General features: G+C 36.0%; 1 protein-coding gene across 2 annotated transcripts in view; it reads left to right on the forward strand.

The window, feature by feature from the left end:
* The first annotated feature begins 2,057 nt into the window (after positions 1-2,057).
* Positions 2,058-13,661, forward strand: part of LOC149792160 (dual oxidase-like) — a 38,879-nt gene continuing 27,275 nt past the window's right edge. Inside the window, exons 1-8 of one of the 2 annotated variants that reach the window (XM_089969357.1) lie at positions 2,058-2,088; positions 2,627-2,814; positions 5,097-5,304; positions 8,273-8,439; positions 9,275-9,335; positions 10,661-10,757; positions 11,406-11,481; positions 12,210-12,212. In XM_089969357.1, the coding sequence (XP_089825483.1) occupies positions 2,073-2,088; positions 2,627-2,814; positions 5,097-5,304; positions 8,273-8,439; positions 9,275-9,335; positions 10,661-10,757; positions 11,406-11,481; positions 12,210-12,212 (816 nt within the window). In that variant the 5' untranslated portion in view covers positions 2,058-2,072. The remainder of the gene's footprint in view (positions 2,089-2,626; positions 2,815-5,096; positions 5,305-8,272; positions 8,440-9,274; positions 9,336-10,660; positions 10,758-11,405; positions 11,482-12,209; positions 12,213-13,661) is intronic. The other variant, XM_089969356.1, reaches the window with a different exon arrangement.

Here is a 13,661-nt window from a genome sequence, read left to right on the forward strand (position 1 = left end):
AGTGTAAACACAATGAAAATATATTGAAATGTCTGTGAATTTTAAGTACTCATTATATTTCTTCGTAAGTGGTACATCTGTTGATTTTGCTTGCAACTGTTAGAAGTATTGTAGGATGCGTTTCCGCTAGTGTGTGAGAAGGCACATGCCACATTGTATGTTACGATCGTGTCTAATCGAGAGTTGTAAACTAAGTGTAGCGTAACATAGCCAGCGACGATGGATTAGACAATTATACATAGATATGTCTTCGTGTTCTTCAACAGTGGAATATACGGTGTGTCAAATAGGTCAAATGTAGGGAAAGAGTTTAAACTTCTATTTACTTATGTACATACAGATGGTGTTTTATTGACGTTTCATGCATTTGTGTTAAATATTGATATATGTTTGTTTTGTGCGTGACATTTGAAGATTGGATCCGTCGGTTTGTATTGAACTAGACTCTAGTCGTTAAGGCGGCTATTTAATGCCGCTGATGATCAACATAATCGCAAGTAAATGTAATTCAAAACGAACTGTGTGTATCAAGAGATGAGAAAGCGTAACTGTATCGTATTGCCAAAACTAGGTTTTCACCATCGTTTTGCCAAGACTAGGTTTTCAGGATCGTATTACCAAAACTAGGTTTTTACCATCGATTTGCCAAGACTAGGTTTTCCCCATCATGTTGCCAAGACTAGGTTTTCAGGATCGTATTGCCAAAACTAGGTTTTCACCATCGTTTTGCCAAGACTAGGTTTTCACCATCGTTTTGGCAAGGCTAGGTTTTCACCATCGTTTTGCCAAGACTAGGTTTTCAGGATCGTGTTGCCAAAACTAGGTTTTCACCATCGTTTTGCCAAGACTAGGTTTTCACCATCGTGTTGCCAAGACTAGGTTTTCACCATCATGTTGCCAAGACTAGGCGTTCACCATTACAGCTGATGAATACAACGCTCATATAGAGAGGAAATGATACAACTGAAGGAAACCTTCCCTCAGCTAGGAATTATTATAGAGAGATGATGATAAAACCTATTGAGACAAGTCTTTAAGTGAGACCAAGATATTGATTAGAGAGGAAATTATAAAACCGAATGAGACTTGTGTTCAGTAAGGAATTATTAAAGAGAGCAGATGATTCAACCGTGTGTGTGTGTGTGTGTGTGTGTGTGCGCGCGCGCGCGCGTGTGTGAGTGTGGTTTTGATTTTTAACGTAGCTTTAACAATTTTTTTCAGTCATATCACTATAATGTCTTCAGTGTGACATTTTATTCTGATGTTTTGCACTGGGACATCATGCCGCAGACTTGTAGCATGATGTCCCACCCAGCCACAGTATCCTTTTACCAGACCGACCAGTCCTAACACTACCTCTTAATGCTGAGCGCCAAGTGAGGCAGCTGTTAATACCATTCTTAGAAGTCTTTGGTATGACTCAGCCGTGGTTCGAACCCGCGACCTCCCTCATTTGAGACGGACTCTCTAACCACTAGGCCACCGGAGAGTTTACGATACAACCGAATGAGACTGGTTTTCAGTAAGGAATTATTAGAGGGAAAACTGATATTTGGTGCCGCTTTTTAAGTCTTAACTCCACGACTTTTCTGAATGAGTCTTAAAATTTCTCATTTGGTTTCCATATAATACACAATATGTGGGAATGAATCATCAGAACGAAACGAATCTTTTTAACAGCAACAATTAAAATGTAGAAAAAGTCATTATATTTGATTTACAGAAAGAACAAACTAAGACAAACAAGCCCTACTGGTGTTCGAACTGTTTTTTGAATGGGTCGGTGGATAGGAGATGGTATTAAGAGGTGTGGTGTTGGCGTGTTATTCTGATGTGGTAAAGGACTAATAAATGAGATAATCTTGTGATTAAGTTTGTTATCGATCTGACGGTGAACTCCTATTTTTTTTCCATATTCAGGACGACCGCTTGAGCAGAATTGCAGTACATACTATGAGGATTATACTTACCAGCCGGCAGGAAGTGATCGACCCAGTGCTAGACTCATCAGTGAAGAATTATTTTATCAACCTCCTTCCAGCAGTGTTCCTTCATCTCGAAACTTTACTGCTATGTTTGCATTTTTCAGTAAGATCGCCTTTAACGCCATGTTTTAGATACTGCTATGTTTGCATTTTTCAGTAAGATTGCCTGTAGCACCAGGTTTTTAATACAGAATATGTATGATACATTTTTGAAATGTGTTTTTAAAAAATATTGATTTTATGTGAAGAGAGAATATAACAGGCATTAAAAAACATTTCGATTTGATTTCAGAAAACAATATTTACTTTTTAATACACTAGATGCCAGTATAATCCAGTGTCATCTCAGTCAGATACCAAAAACAGAGAACAGACGAGTAATTTTCCGAACCAGGAAAGTTGTCATATTTCTTTGATTCGGTTTAGACATGCTAGCTGAAGATGCTTGTATATAATAAGTAAATATTAAATGCTGTGAGTTTTCGTGTGTAAATGAGATACTGAATGAATCGTTCCTTTCTGATAAATTTGTCAAAAATAAGGTTTGTCAATATATTTTATTTAAATTTATAACGTTTGAAGCCTACATTACTCAAACTCTATTGGTTCTATTTGCAAACATTTTGTCTTTTTATTTTTAGGTCAACTAGTTGCCTTGGAAATGATCGACACTGACGACACCACGTGTCCGGTGGAACTAATAAAAATAGTGGTTCCAAAGTGTGATAAAGAATTTGATCCGGAATGCAGCGGTGGCAAATATCTTCCGTATGAGAGAGTGGTGTACGATAAGCACACTGGGCAGTCTCCTAATATACCAAGAAGACAGGTCGGGATATATGAAAAAAATCTGTGTGTGTGTGTGTGTTGCAACAGGTCAAAATTACCCAAGTCAAAACGCACCCAGACCGAAACGTACCCAAGTAAATAACGTCCCCAAATTAAAACGACCCACACTCGCTTTAAATGACATAATGTTAGTGTATTGTCTTTCATATTGCAATGAGCGGCCTGATGAACAATTGAAATCGGCAGATGCTATGGAACTATCTTATGTTCTATCTCCAACACACATTAAGCTTAGTTCCAACACACATTACGTGAGCTCCAACACACATTATGTTCTGGCTCCAACACCCATTATGTTTTAGCTCCAACACAAATAACGTTCTAGCTCTAACACACATTACGTTCTAGCTCTAACACACATTAAGCTTTAGCTCCAACACACATTACGTTCTAGCTCCAACACACATTATGCTTTAGCTCCAACACACATTACGTTCTAGCTGCAACACACATTATGTTCTTAGCTCCAACACACATTATGTTCTAGCTCCAACACACATTAAGCTTTAGCTCCAACACGCATTAAGCTTTAGTTCCAACACACATTATGTTCTAGCACCAACACACATTATGTTCTTAGCTCCAACACACATTATGTTCCAGCTCCAACACACATTAAGCTTTAGCTCCAACACACATTAAGCTTTAGCTCCAACACACATTAAGCTTTAGCTCCAACACACATTAAGTTCTAGCTCCAACACACATTACGTTCTAGCTCCAACACACATTATGTTCTAGCTCCAACACATTATGTTCTAGCTCCAACATACATTAAGCTTTAGCTCCAACACACATTAAGCTTTACCTCCAACACACATTAAGCTTTAGCTCCAACACACATTACATTCTAGCTCCAACACACATTCAGAAATACACATTTGACTTAAGAAGTATCGGTTCAATATATTTATGCTGTGTTCTTAAGTGGAGAAAATTCTAACAACTGATCCGAACCATGATCGATAATTGCTTCAATAGCGTCTTTATTTGTGTTGCGTTCCATTTTGTATTTTATTTTATTTCCACTGCGTTTTTTTATCCATTCCTTATTTTATTCATACCAGCTTAACTCATCAGCAACACTTTTCTTATTTTGTTAATAACTAATAATTATAAAGAGTATTATAAAATATTTAGCTGCATTAAAATCGGTGTCTTCCTATACACTGGTAGATTAATCAAATCAGCTGAACTTGAATGCTATCCACCCAAATCCAACGTAACGTTCGACAGAGGTGCTAATTAGCATAGAAAAGTTCACTGGCCAACAATTTTCTTGCATCACGTTTTGAATTTGGGTACGTTTCGCTTTTGGTACGTTGTGACTAAACCGTGAGTTTGTGCATGTGCGTGTGTGTGTGTGTGTGTGTGTGTGTGTGTGTGTGTGTGAGAGAGAGAGAGATAGAGAGAAAAATAAAAACTTTGTATCGTTCGGTTTCCCTCAATATATCTGTTTTAGATATTCCTTTAATGTCGTGTATCTCGGCCATGTTTTTAGGCTGAAGTCATAACTAAACCATGAATTCCATTTACTTCATTATTTAACACGTCTTGTACTTCATACTATTTTGCACACATGTTATGATGGCATGGACAGAAGTAGTATTTCCTCATCTGATAAATGAAATGTAGCTCTATTCAAATCCTCTTCCGTATATCGCTGAGAGAGAGAGAGAGAGAGATTTAAACTCACTTGACAAACATGCACCTATTTTGTGTTCCAACATGTATAGCATGCATTCTTCTTACTTCTGTAATTACTCTTAAGTCGAGATAACTTTCGTGACCACGCCGGTGTCCAAAGAAGTTAGGGCGTACCTCGGATGCGGGAGGTCGCGGGTTCGAAGCAAGGCCGAGTCATACCAAAAACTTATGAAAATGGTACTAGCAGCTGCCTCGCTTCTTGCTCAGCATTAAGCAGTTAGTGTTAGGACTAGTCGTCCTTGTGTCAGGATAATGTGACTGGGTGCGGCATGATGCCCCAGTGTTAGTTATCACTATAAACTGCCATACTGCAGACATTCCAGTCAATATGACTGAACAATTGCTAGAGCTAGGTTACAATAATAAAGAACACACACACACACACACACACACACACACACATGCAATGTTTACAATTCATACAACAGCAAAATAAAGCAGATAGCATGTTTAATGTAACATCATTTTACACTTCATCTAGTTGTCTTTGCGAATCATATATTTTCATCACTATACGGTACATTTATGTAAGTACCTTTTAATTACATGTTATAGCTCAACTCTGCTACGAGTTATATAGACGCAAGCTTTGTGTATGGTGCCAGCATGGTACGAGCCACGTATCTTCAGGCAGGTAGCTCTCCATTCCTTGCCTCTGGAGATGTCTGGAACAAATATCCAGCAAAGAACGACATACTTCTTCCCTTTGTTGCCAACCCTAACCCCGTAGAGCACGTGATGCAAGACCACACTAGCCTTTGGAGTAAGTAAATTGAACCATGTTAGAAACAAATCATTGGAGTAAGTAAAATTGAACCTTGTTAGAAACAAATCACTGGAGTAAGTAAATTGAACCACGTGAGAAACAAATTATTGGAGTAAGTAAATTGCACCATGTTAGAAACAAATCACTGGAGTAAGTAAATTGAACCACGTGAGAAACAAATTATTGGAGTAAGTAAATTGCACCATGTTAGAAACAAATCATTGGAGTAAGTAAATCGAACCACGTGAGAAACAAATTATTGGAGTAAGTAAATTGAACCATGTTAGAAACAAATCATTGGAGTAAGTAAATTACACCATATTAGAAACAAATTATTGGAGTAAATAAATTGAACCATGTCAGAAACAAATCATTGGAGTAAGTACATTGCACCATGTTAGAAACAAATCATTGGAATAAGTAAATTGAACCATGTTAGAAACAAATCAGGGTCAGTACAAGGTTAAGACCAAATTAATAAACTCTACGTTAATCAAATACCTATATTCGTACATGGTTTAAAAATAGTTTTATTAGCTGATCTTTATTAAGTAGATATAAGCTATTGTGTTACTGCCAGTCGTTGGCGTCAGAGTCCGTACAGATGAAGTATAGACATATGTCACACTCATTGAATTTCAAACGTTCAGTTCTCTTATCTCGAACGTATGTCAATGCGGCTATGATGTTACGCTCCAGTGCCTTGGTTTTAGTTCATTTGCAAGATATATTCACCTAACCAGATGCTTGAAGATACCTCTATCTCGCTTTGTTATAATACCACACCTGTACCACAAAATAATGTCATTGTGCCATACATTTCAGTCTAATTATGATAAGTTTTGCGTTTAGCACACGAGCTGCTATGGTTTTGCATTTTTGCACCACACACACACACACACACACACACACACACACACACACATATATATATATATATATATATATATATATATATATATATATATATATATATATATATATATATATATATATATATATAACGTGACCTTTATTTCAAGCTTTACTTGCTTTGTCGCAATATCTGTTATGCCATTATCAACAGAATGTATGCATGTGTATTAATATCATACTCTTACTAGTAAAGAATGCTACTATGATCCAAATTTAACTGAAATGTTTGGACTTAATTAAAAAATATACTGGTTTCGTTTTAGTATATATATATGTTCCATTATATTTACTAAAGAGAGGCTTGTATAGTGTTAGACCCTCCATACTGAAGTAGGTCACTGTCATATTTCATACGATATGTCCTGGGTTTCAGTTGCAGCCATGCATAATTCCAAAATAATGGAGCTGGGTAGCAAGAAACAGAAGGTCATTGTGACCTACCTTTGACAGTTTGCTGGGTCGTGTTATGTTTTTGCATTTGGCTCATGACCACATTAGTGTTTTATATTATGTACAAAACATAGAATAATGGGTATTAAACAGCTCCTTAAACGTGGGTCACAGCCACTCAGTTTACAGTTCACGGACTTTGGTTCATTTTTATGTTTTTATTCTTGATGCCTTTAATCATTAACTTAGATGTTTGTTTCATCTGTTAGTTACTGTCTTACATAAAATCATGAAACTGTGATGATCAATACTCATCATTTCACGCTTCACTAACTTGGATTTTAATTTTTTATATGCTTGTTTTCCTAAGCACATTTCAGCTACAATCAAGACGTTGATTATGATATGCATCTCTGATATTACAACACTCTTACAACAAAAAGGGTTCATCGTGACCAATATTTCATCTTTAACTTGCTCTGATAATTTTTTCATCGACCCCATGTCTACGCAAGGTTTTGGCTAGAAACGTGAAATTCGATAAGTAGATACCAGTTTATAAGTTGATCATCCTTGTTGCAAATATGGTCTATGTGACATGTGTTTCATGCTCAGTGATATTCGAATTTTGTGTTGGAAACTTATTTTTTGGGTTGAATATAAAGAAGTTTGGTAATTGGATCTATCTGTATTGTGCCACACTCTTAAAACCACATCATGCAATGGGCCCTTCAGTGTATGCCTTGCAAACAATGAGTTCCGTTTCTTTGTATATGACCACAATGGTAAATCATTGCAAGGCCTTCGTACAACCTAGCCAACTAACCAAATGCAGTTGGAAGTAGAAACACGTGTTTATGTAATAGTATATTTGCCATATTTATGACTATAAATTATATATTGTGGTATGTTATAACAGCCGGCTAATTGCGATTGTGAGTATAGAAACTAACGAGTGGACTGCATGTTGCACGCTTTTAAGGTTTGGCCTCATCTGTTCTGTATAGGTTAAGTATGCTGCATGGACTTCATCCTGATAGCCGTCACCGCAAGATTATTCTCAGCGTGTGCCTCCGACCCAATCAAATTTTGCGTCTTGGATCGTACCACGTGCTTACCTCTTCAGACAAGTCTTGATAAGAACAACGATTTAAACAAAACTAATACAAAACCATTTATTAGTTTCTTATTAGCTGATTACCTTAACTATCTTATAAGAGGAACTTAGTTCTTGTTTCATTTGTTTTTTATGCTCTGTCATAATAGGTATGTAAGTAGGTGAGTCGGTGAGTAGTTTCACACTGTCAGCACAATATTGGGTTAAAGGCTATAACAGTTTCAAGTATTGAATCTTAAAATGATTAAAAGTTCCAGTTAAATGACTGTAGAAACAAATTTAGATAAAAAGGAAGCCAAGATCGAAGTAGTTTGAACAATAGTCTGGATAATATTCAAATTCATTACTGGAGACAGGGAAAACTAGCTGTGTAATTATTGATTACAGTTCATTACTGGAGACAGGGAAAACTAGCTGTGTAATTATTGATTACAGTCGGGTTTATATATTATATCGTTGGATTGTGAGTTACTTAAATTGCTTCTTCTGTACACTATAAAGCGTATCAGAATACCGTAAGGACGATATTTACTTTTTTGTTAGAATTTGGAGATAAACACGTACAGGAGAATCCCGCCCTCGTTTCGCTTGCTGTGCTGTTCTTCCGTTGGCATAACAACCTGGCCAGGAAATTCCAGAAGCAGAATCCAGATTGGACGTCTGACGAGGTTTTCACTAAGACGAGGCATTGGGTCAAGGCATCTTTGCAGGTCCGTCATATGCTACAAATTTGTATTGTCTAATATAAAGACGACTACGCAGCTTTATCGCAAGGTAGATGATGAAGCAGAACTGTTGTACCAAATTTATGTAATGCAAAGGAATATTCCAGAGAGATAGTGATATCTCAAATATTTACAAACCTGCACATATTCTATTACCATTTACATTTTTAAATACAAAATGTCCCTAAAACAACGTGAACAAACATATCGTAAATCGACTATTTTGTGAATTTTTGGGTTTATATATGTCAAACAATGTAGCATCGATTCACTTCACAGATTCGACAGTGATAATTTTCTTTAATTTTATAACCCTACGTGTGTTTTGCTCTATAGACATTTTCTGATATGACACTTTCGCTAACTCAGCTGATATAAACAGCACCCCACCAAAATAATCTTGGAAAACGTCTGATAACGTATTACAATAAATTGCATTCCTCCAAGAAAACGCTATGCGGTGTCTAATTATGTACTAAAACAAACAGCACCCATCCCAATAAACACTGTACAATGTCTGATATGCATTAAAATAAATAGCACCCCCCCCCCAAGTAAACCATGTACAATGTCTGATTATGTACTAAAATAAATAACACCCATCCCAATAAACATTGTACAATGTCTGACATGCATTAAAATAAATAGCACCCCCCCCGAAGTAAACCATGTACAATGTCTGATTATGTACTAAAATAAATAGCACCCCTCTAAATAACCTTGTACAATGTCTGATTATATACTGAAATAAATAGCACCCCTTTAAATAACCATGTACAATGTCTGATTATGTACCTTTTCTGCTTTTCTTTTCTTGTAGAACATAATATATTACGAGTGGCTGCCACTATTCATGAAGAAGAGCTTGCCCCGTTACTCAGGTTGGTGTAATAATTTTTATTAGATTCCCAGGTTGGTGAAACGTTTCTATTATATTTCCAGGTTGGTGTATTAGGTTTCATTAGATTCCCTGGTTGGTATAAAATTTTCTATTAGATTCTCAGGCTGGTGTAATATTTTCTATTAGATTCTCAGGGTGGTGTAATATTTTCTATTCGATTCCCAGGTTGGTGTAATCATTTCTATTAGATTCCCAGGTTGGTGTAATGTTTTCTACTATATTCCCAGGTTGGTGTAATATTTTCTATTAGATTCCCAGGATGGTGTAATATTTTATATTAGATTCCCAGGTTGGTGTATTATTTTATATTAGATTCCCAGGTTGGTGTAATAGTTTCTTTTAGACACACCCCCCCATGTTAGTGTAATATTTTCTACAAGAACCCTCAGTCCAGAGTCTTATTTTCTATTAGATCTCTCACATTCGTGTAATATTTTCTATTACGTCCAATATTGTTATAGACTAATTGTATTAACTGATGGGTGTATGGGTGGTGGTGGTGGGGTACATTAAGATACATCCGTACATGAAAGGCGTCTTAGTGCGAGACAATGAAGTATCACGTTATTTTATGATTTGATAATATGGATTAATTTATGCGTTTTTTATATTCTTAACACACTGTCTAACGTGTTCTTTTGTTGGAAATAAAAGGATCTTAAATAAATGGAATGAAAAACACGGCACATCCCGTGCATGTTTAAATCATTGTTTTCAAAATCACGGGGGGTTGGGGGTGGGGTGGGTTGGCCGAGTGGTCTAAACTGCTCTCTGTTACGGATCACTGCCATTTCACCTGTCTGCGTGGGTTCGAGTCTCGGATTCAGCCAATGTGGGCATGTGAGAAAGCTTGCCAGTAGCTTCTCTTGGGTTGGTGGTTCTTTCTGGGGTTTTCCCGGGTTCTTCCTCCACCATTAATACTGGCCGCCATGTATAGCCTATCGTGTGCTGGAAAATGGCGTTAAATCCTACAACAACAAGAACAATCAACATCACTAATGGAATGCTATATTTACTAATCAGATTTGCAATAAATTATTTCTCTATCTCTCTTCTCTATACATCCTTTTGTGATTAGACGTTAATCGCGTCAAATGTCACTGTGTAAATTTATCAAACTATTTAAAATTACTATTTAAGTGCTTCTTTTGCCATAAAGCTAGAGAAAACAAGGATGAAAAGAGATGAAAAGAGAAGAAAAGAGAAAAGCAATAACAAACTATCATTTCACAAAACGCTACATTCTTCCAACCTTTTTTAACTTATTTTCTATTGTCTAATTTATTTCCTTTTGTTTCTCTCCAGGATATAAACCCTATATTAACCCCGACGTTACTTATTTGTTTGATGCTGTGGCACTTCGATATTTCATTACTATGATACCATCGGGAATTTACCAAAGGTAGGTTTACAAAAGTGCTTCTTGATAATAGACATTGATTCCCATTATGCACTAATCAGAAGTTGATGTAACTACGATGGGGCTTTTAAACGTATCTATCTCGAGAAGTGTACTAAAACTATGTAATTGTGATGATCTGTATACGTGAACACACACACACACATACACACAAAGCACGCGCACATATTCATGTATATGACAATGTTCTGTTTAAAGAAATCAAAACTACTTATTTAGAAACCTGCTTCAGTGTAAACGTCCATGCGAATGTTTGGTTTGAAGTTTCAAAGAACATCGAGACTTGTAGCTTATTTATTGACGAAACAATATCCGATCCAGGCTTGTCTGATGGTTGGACTTAAACACATACCCTTTAAGCCTTGAATCTAGCACAATAACCCCCGATCCAACGTAACATAGCTGCATGTAAAAGACAACCTGTTTGTAACAGCCATATATCTCATTATTTTCAGCATCCTTTCATAAGAGATGTTTTAGTGGTTTAATGCCAGTTAGTTATATATATATATATATATATATATATATATATATATATATATATATATATATATATATATATATATATATATCCTGATCTCACACACACACACACACACACACACACACTTATTTATTTATTTATTGCAGAACAGATAGGTGCGTGCCAGTGAGGGACAAAGACGATGAACATATTCGGATGTGTAACTCGTACTGGAAAGCGCAGGTAAAACTGATGCTTATATACATAATATGTGCTTATAATCTGCTTTTAAAAACGTGTGATAAGTGCTATCGATTTCTGAATGCAATCTGGCGGCCATTAAATAACTACATAATTAACGACAACGAAATGCACCCTTACCCATTTATTGGTTCTTCCATTTGTTACAGAGAAAATAAATTACGTGTATACTTGTATGGTTAGTTACAAGGTGGATCACAAAACCTATATCCATTGATGAATTAACTGAAATATCTTTGTAACAAGCCCATGTAGCAGCGGCCATCATGGTTTGAGGTGTACTTTGTAGTGTCAGCTGATGAAATTCTCAAGCTAAGTGCTATTCAAATGCTGGATGGAAATTTAGGCGTGATAAACACATTTCTGTGCGTGATAAATTCATATGAAGTCATATTCAGAAGATTGTATGAGTGTTTAATGATGTGTACTTTTGAATTTGATGACAGTACAGTTGCTACCACATGAACGGTGAACACACCTAACACAAAACTTGAACAATTGCATACCGAGTTTAGGACGAATTACGAACTCTACATCTCTAATCCAATGCATCATTTAAATTCACTTTGTTTTAGTTGTATATAATCAGTGACATTAAAAATATAGTTGATTTAAGAGTGAGAAAAGCTACCCTTTCTACCCATCATATTAAAACTTTAGCGCCCCTAGGTCTATTGCATTACCATATGATACAGATGTGTAGAGTACAGGATGTATTATAGAAGCACATTATGTATTGTACGATACAGATATGTAGAACACATTATGCATTGTATGATACAGATGTGTAGAAAACAGTATGTTTTGTATGCTAGAGATGTGTAGAAAACAGTATGTTTTGTCTGATACAGATGTGTAGAGCAGTGTGCATTGTATGATACAGATGCGTAACACAGTATGTATTGTACGATACAGATGTGTAGAACACAGTATGCATTGTATGATACAGATGTGTAGAACACAGTATGTTATGTATGATACAGATGTGTAGAGCACATTATGCATTGTATGATACAGATGTGTAGAGCACAATGTGCATTGTATGATACAGATGTGTAGAGCACAGTGTGCATTGTATGATATAGATGTGTAGAACACAGTATGTTTTGTATGACACAGATGTGTAGAGCACAGTGTGCATTATATGATACAAATGTATAGAATACAGTGTTTTCTTATGATATGAATGCGAAGAGCACAGTATGTGTATTATACAACCAGTAACGGCCTCAGCAAACGCAGAACCAGAGTTTGATCATTTTGGCGGGCTCCCTGTATTTACTTGTGGGACCTCCTGTAAACACGACATTTGGAAATAATCGTTTAAACAAGTTTAATATGATATTGAACTTACCGTTTCTTTATAGATATATGTTTAAAAAATACTAACGCTCGGGGCCCCTGTGAGCGCAGATCGGTCCAATCGGCCTTGGGCTGGCCCAGAATACGACAAAAGTTTGTAGAGCAATATCTTCATACTGTGCCAAAGATATGTATAGCACAGTATACATTATGTACTACAGATGCGTCATCATATGGTAGCTAGAACCGTATAGTAGCGAGAATTGCTATCATCGTTATCATCGTCATTATTGTCATCATCATTATGTAGATTGTGTTATAGGTTACACTATACATGTTTAGGTTTTATCATGCTTTTCACATTGGTAGCTTTTGTCACACGAAACTTTTGTTTGAGTGAACTTACACGTTTTTGAATGGATTTGGTCATTTGTTAATTTGAATGTATTTGGTCATTTGTTAATTTGAATGTATTTGGTCATTTGTTAATTTGAATGGTGTTGATCGGATTATTTCATTGACTCATGCTGTATATCTTTCTCACACTTGCTTGCTATATTTTGACAGAAACGTAGAATACCTATCAGAAACCCTTTTAATAGCTGTAATATCGATTATTTAATTTTATGTGTGTGTATGTATCGATTTGAATTAAGACCATTAATTCACGGGGTGGGTGGGTGTAGTTCCCATCACAATAAATTAGTGATTCCTGTACCTACTCCAGAGTCAACAATCGCCAGGGTGACATATTTTGGTAAAACTTTATAACAAGATTAATGTCAGACATTTAAATATTAATTAAAATTAATTAGAAACATACAAATATTAGTGTTAATCAAATGATGATGAAATACTAA

The sequence above is a fragment of the Sinohyriopsis cumingii genome, chromosome 9 (genome assembly GCF_028554795.1).
Source record: "Sinohyriopsis cumingii isolate HCF-2022 chromosome 9, ASM2855479v2, whole genome shotgun sequence".
NCBI classification, from domain to species: domain Eukaryota; kingdom Metazoa; phylum Mollusca; class Bivalvia; order Unionida; family Unionidae; genus Sinohyriopsis; species Sinohyriopsis cumingii.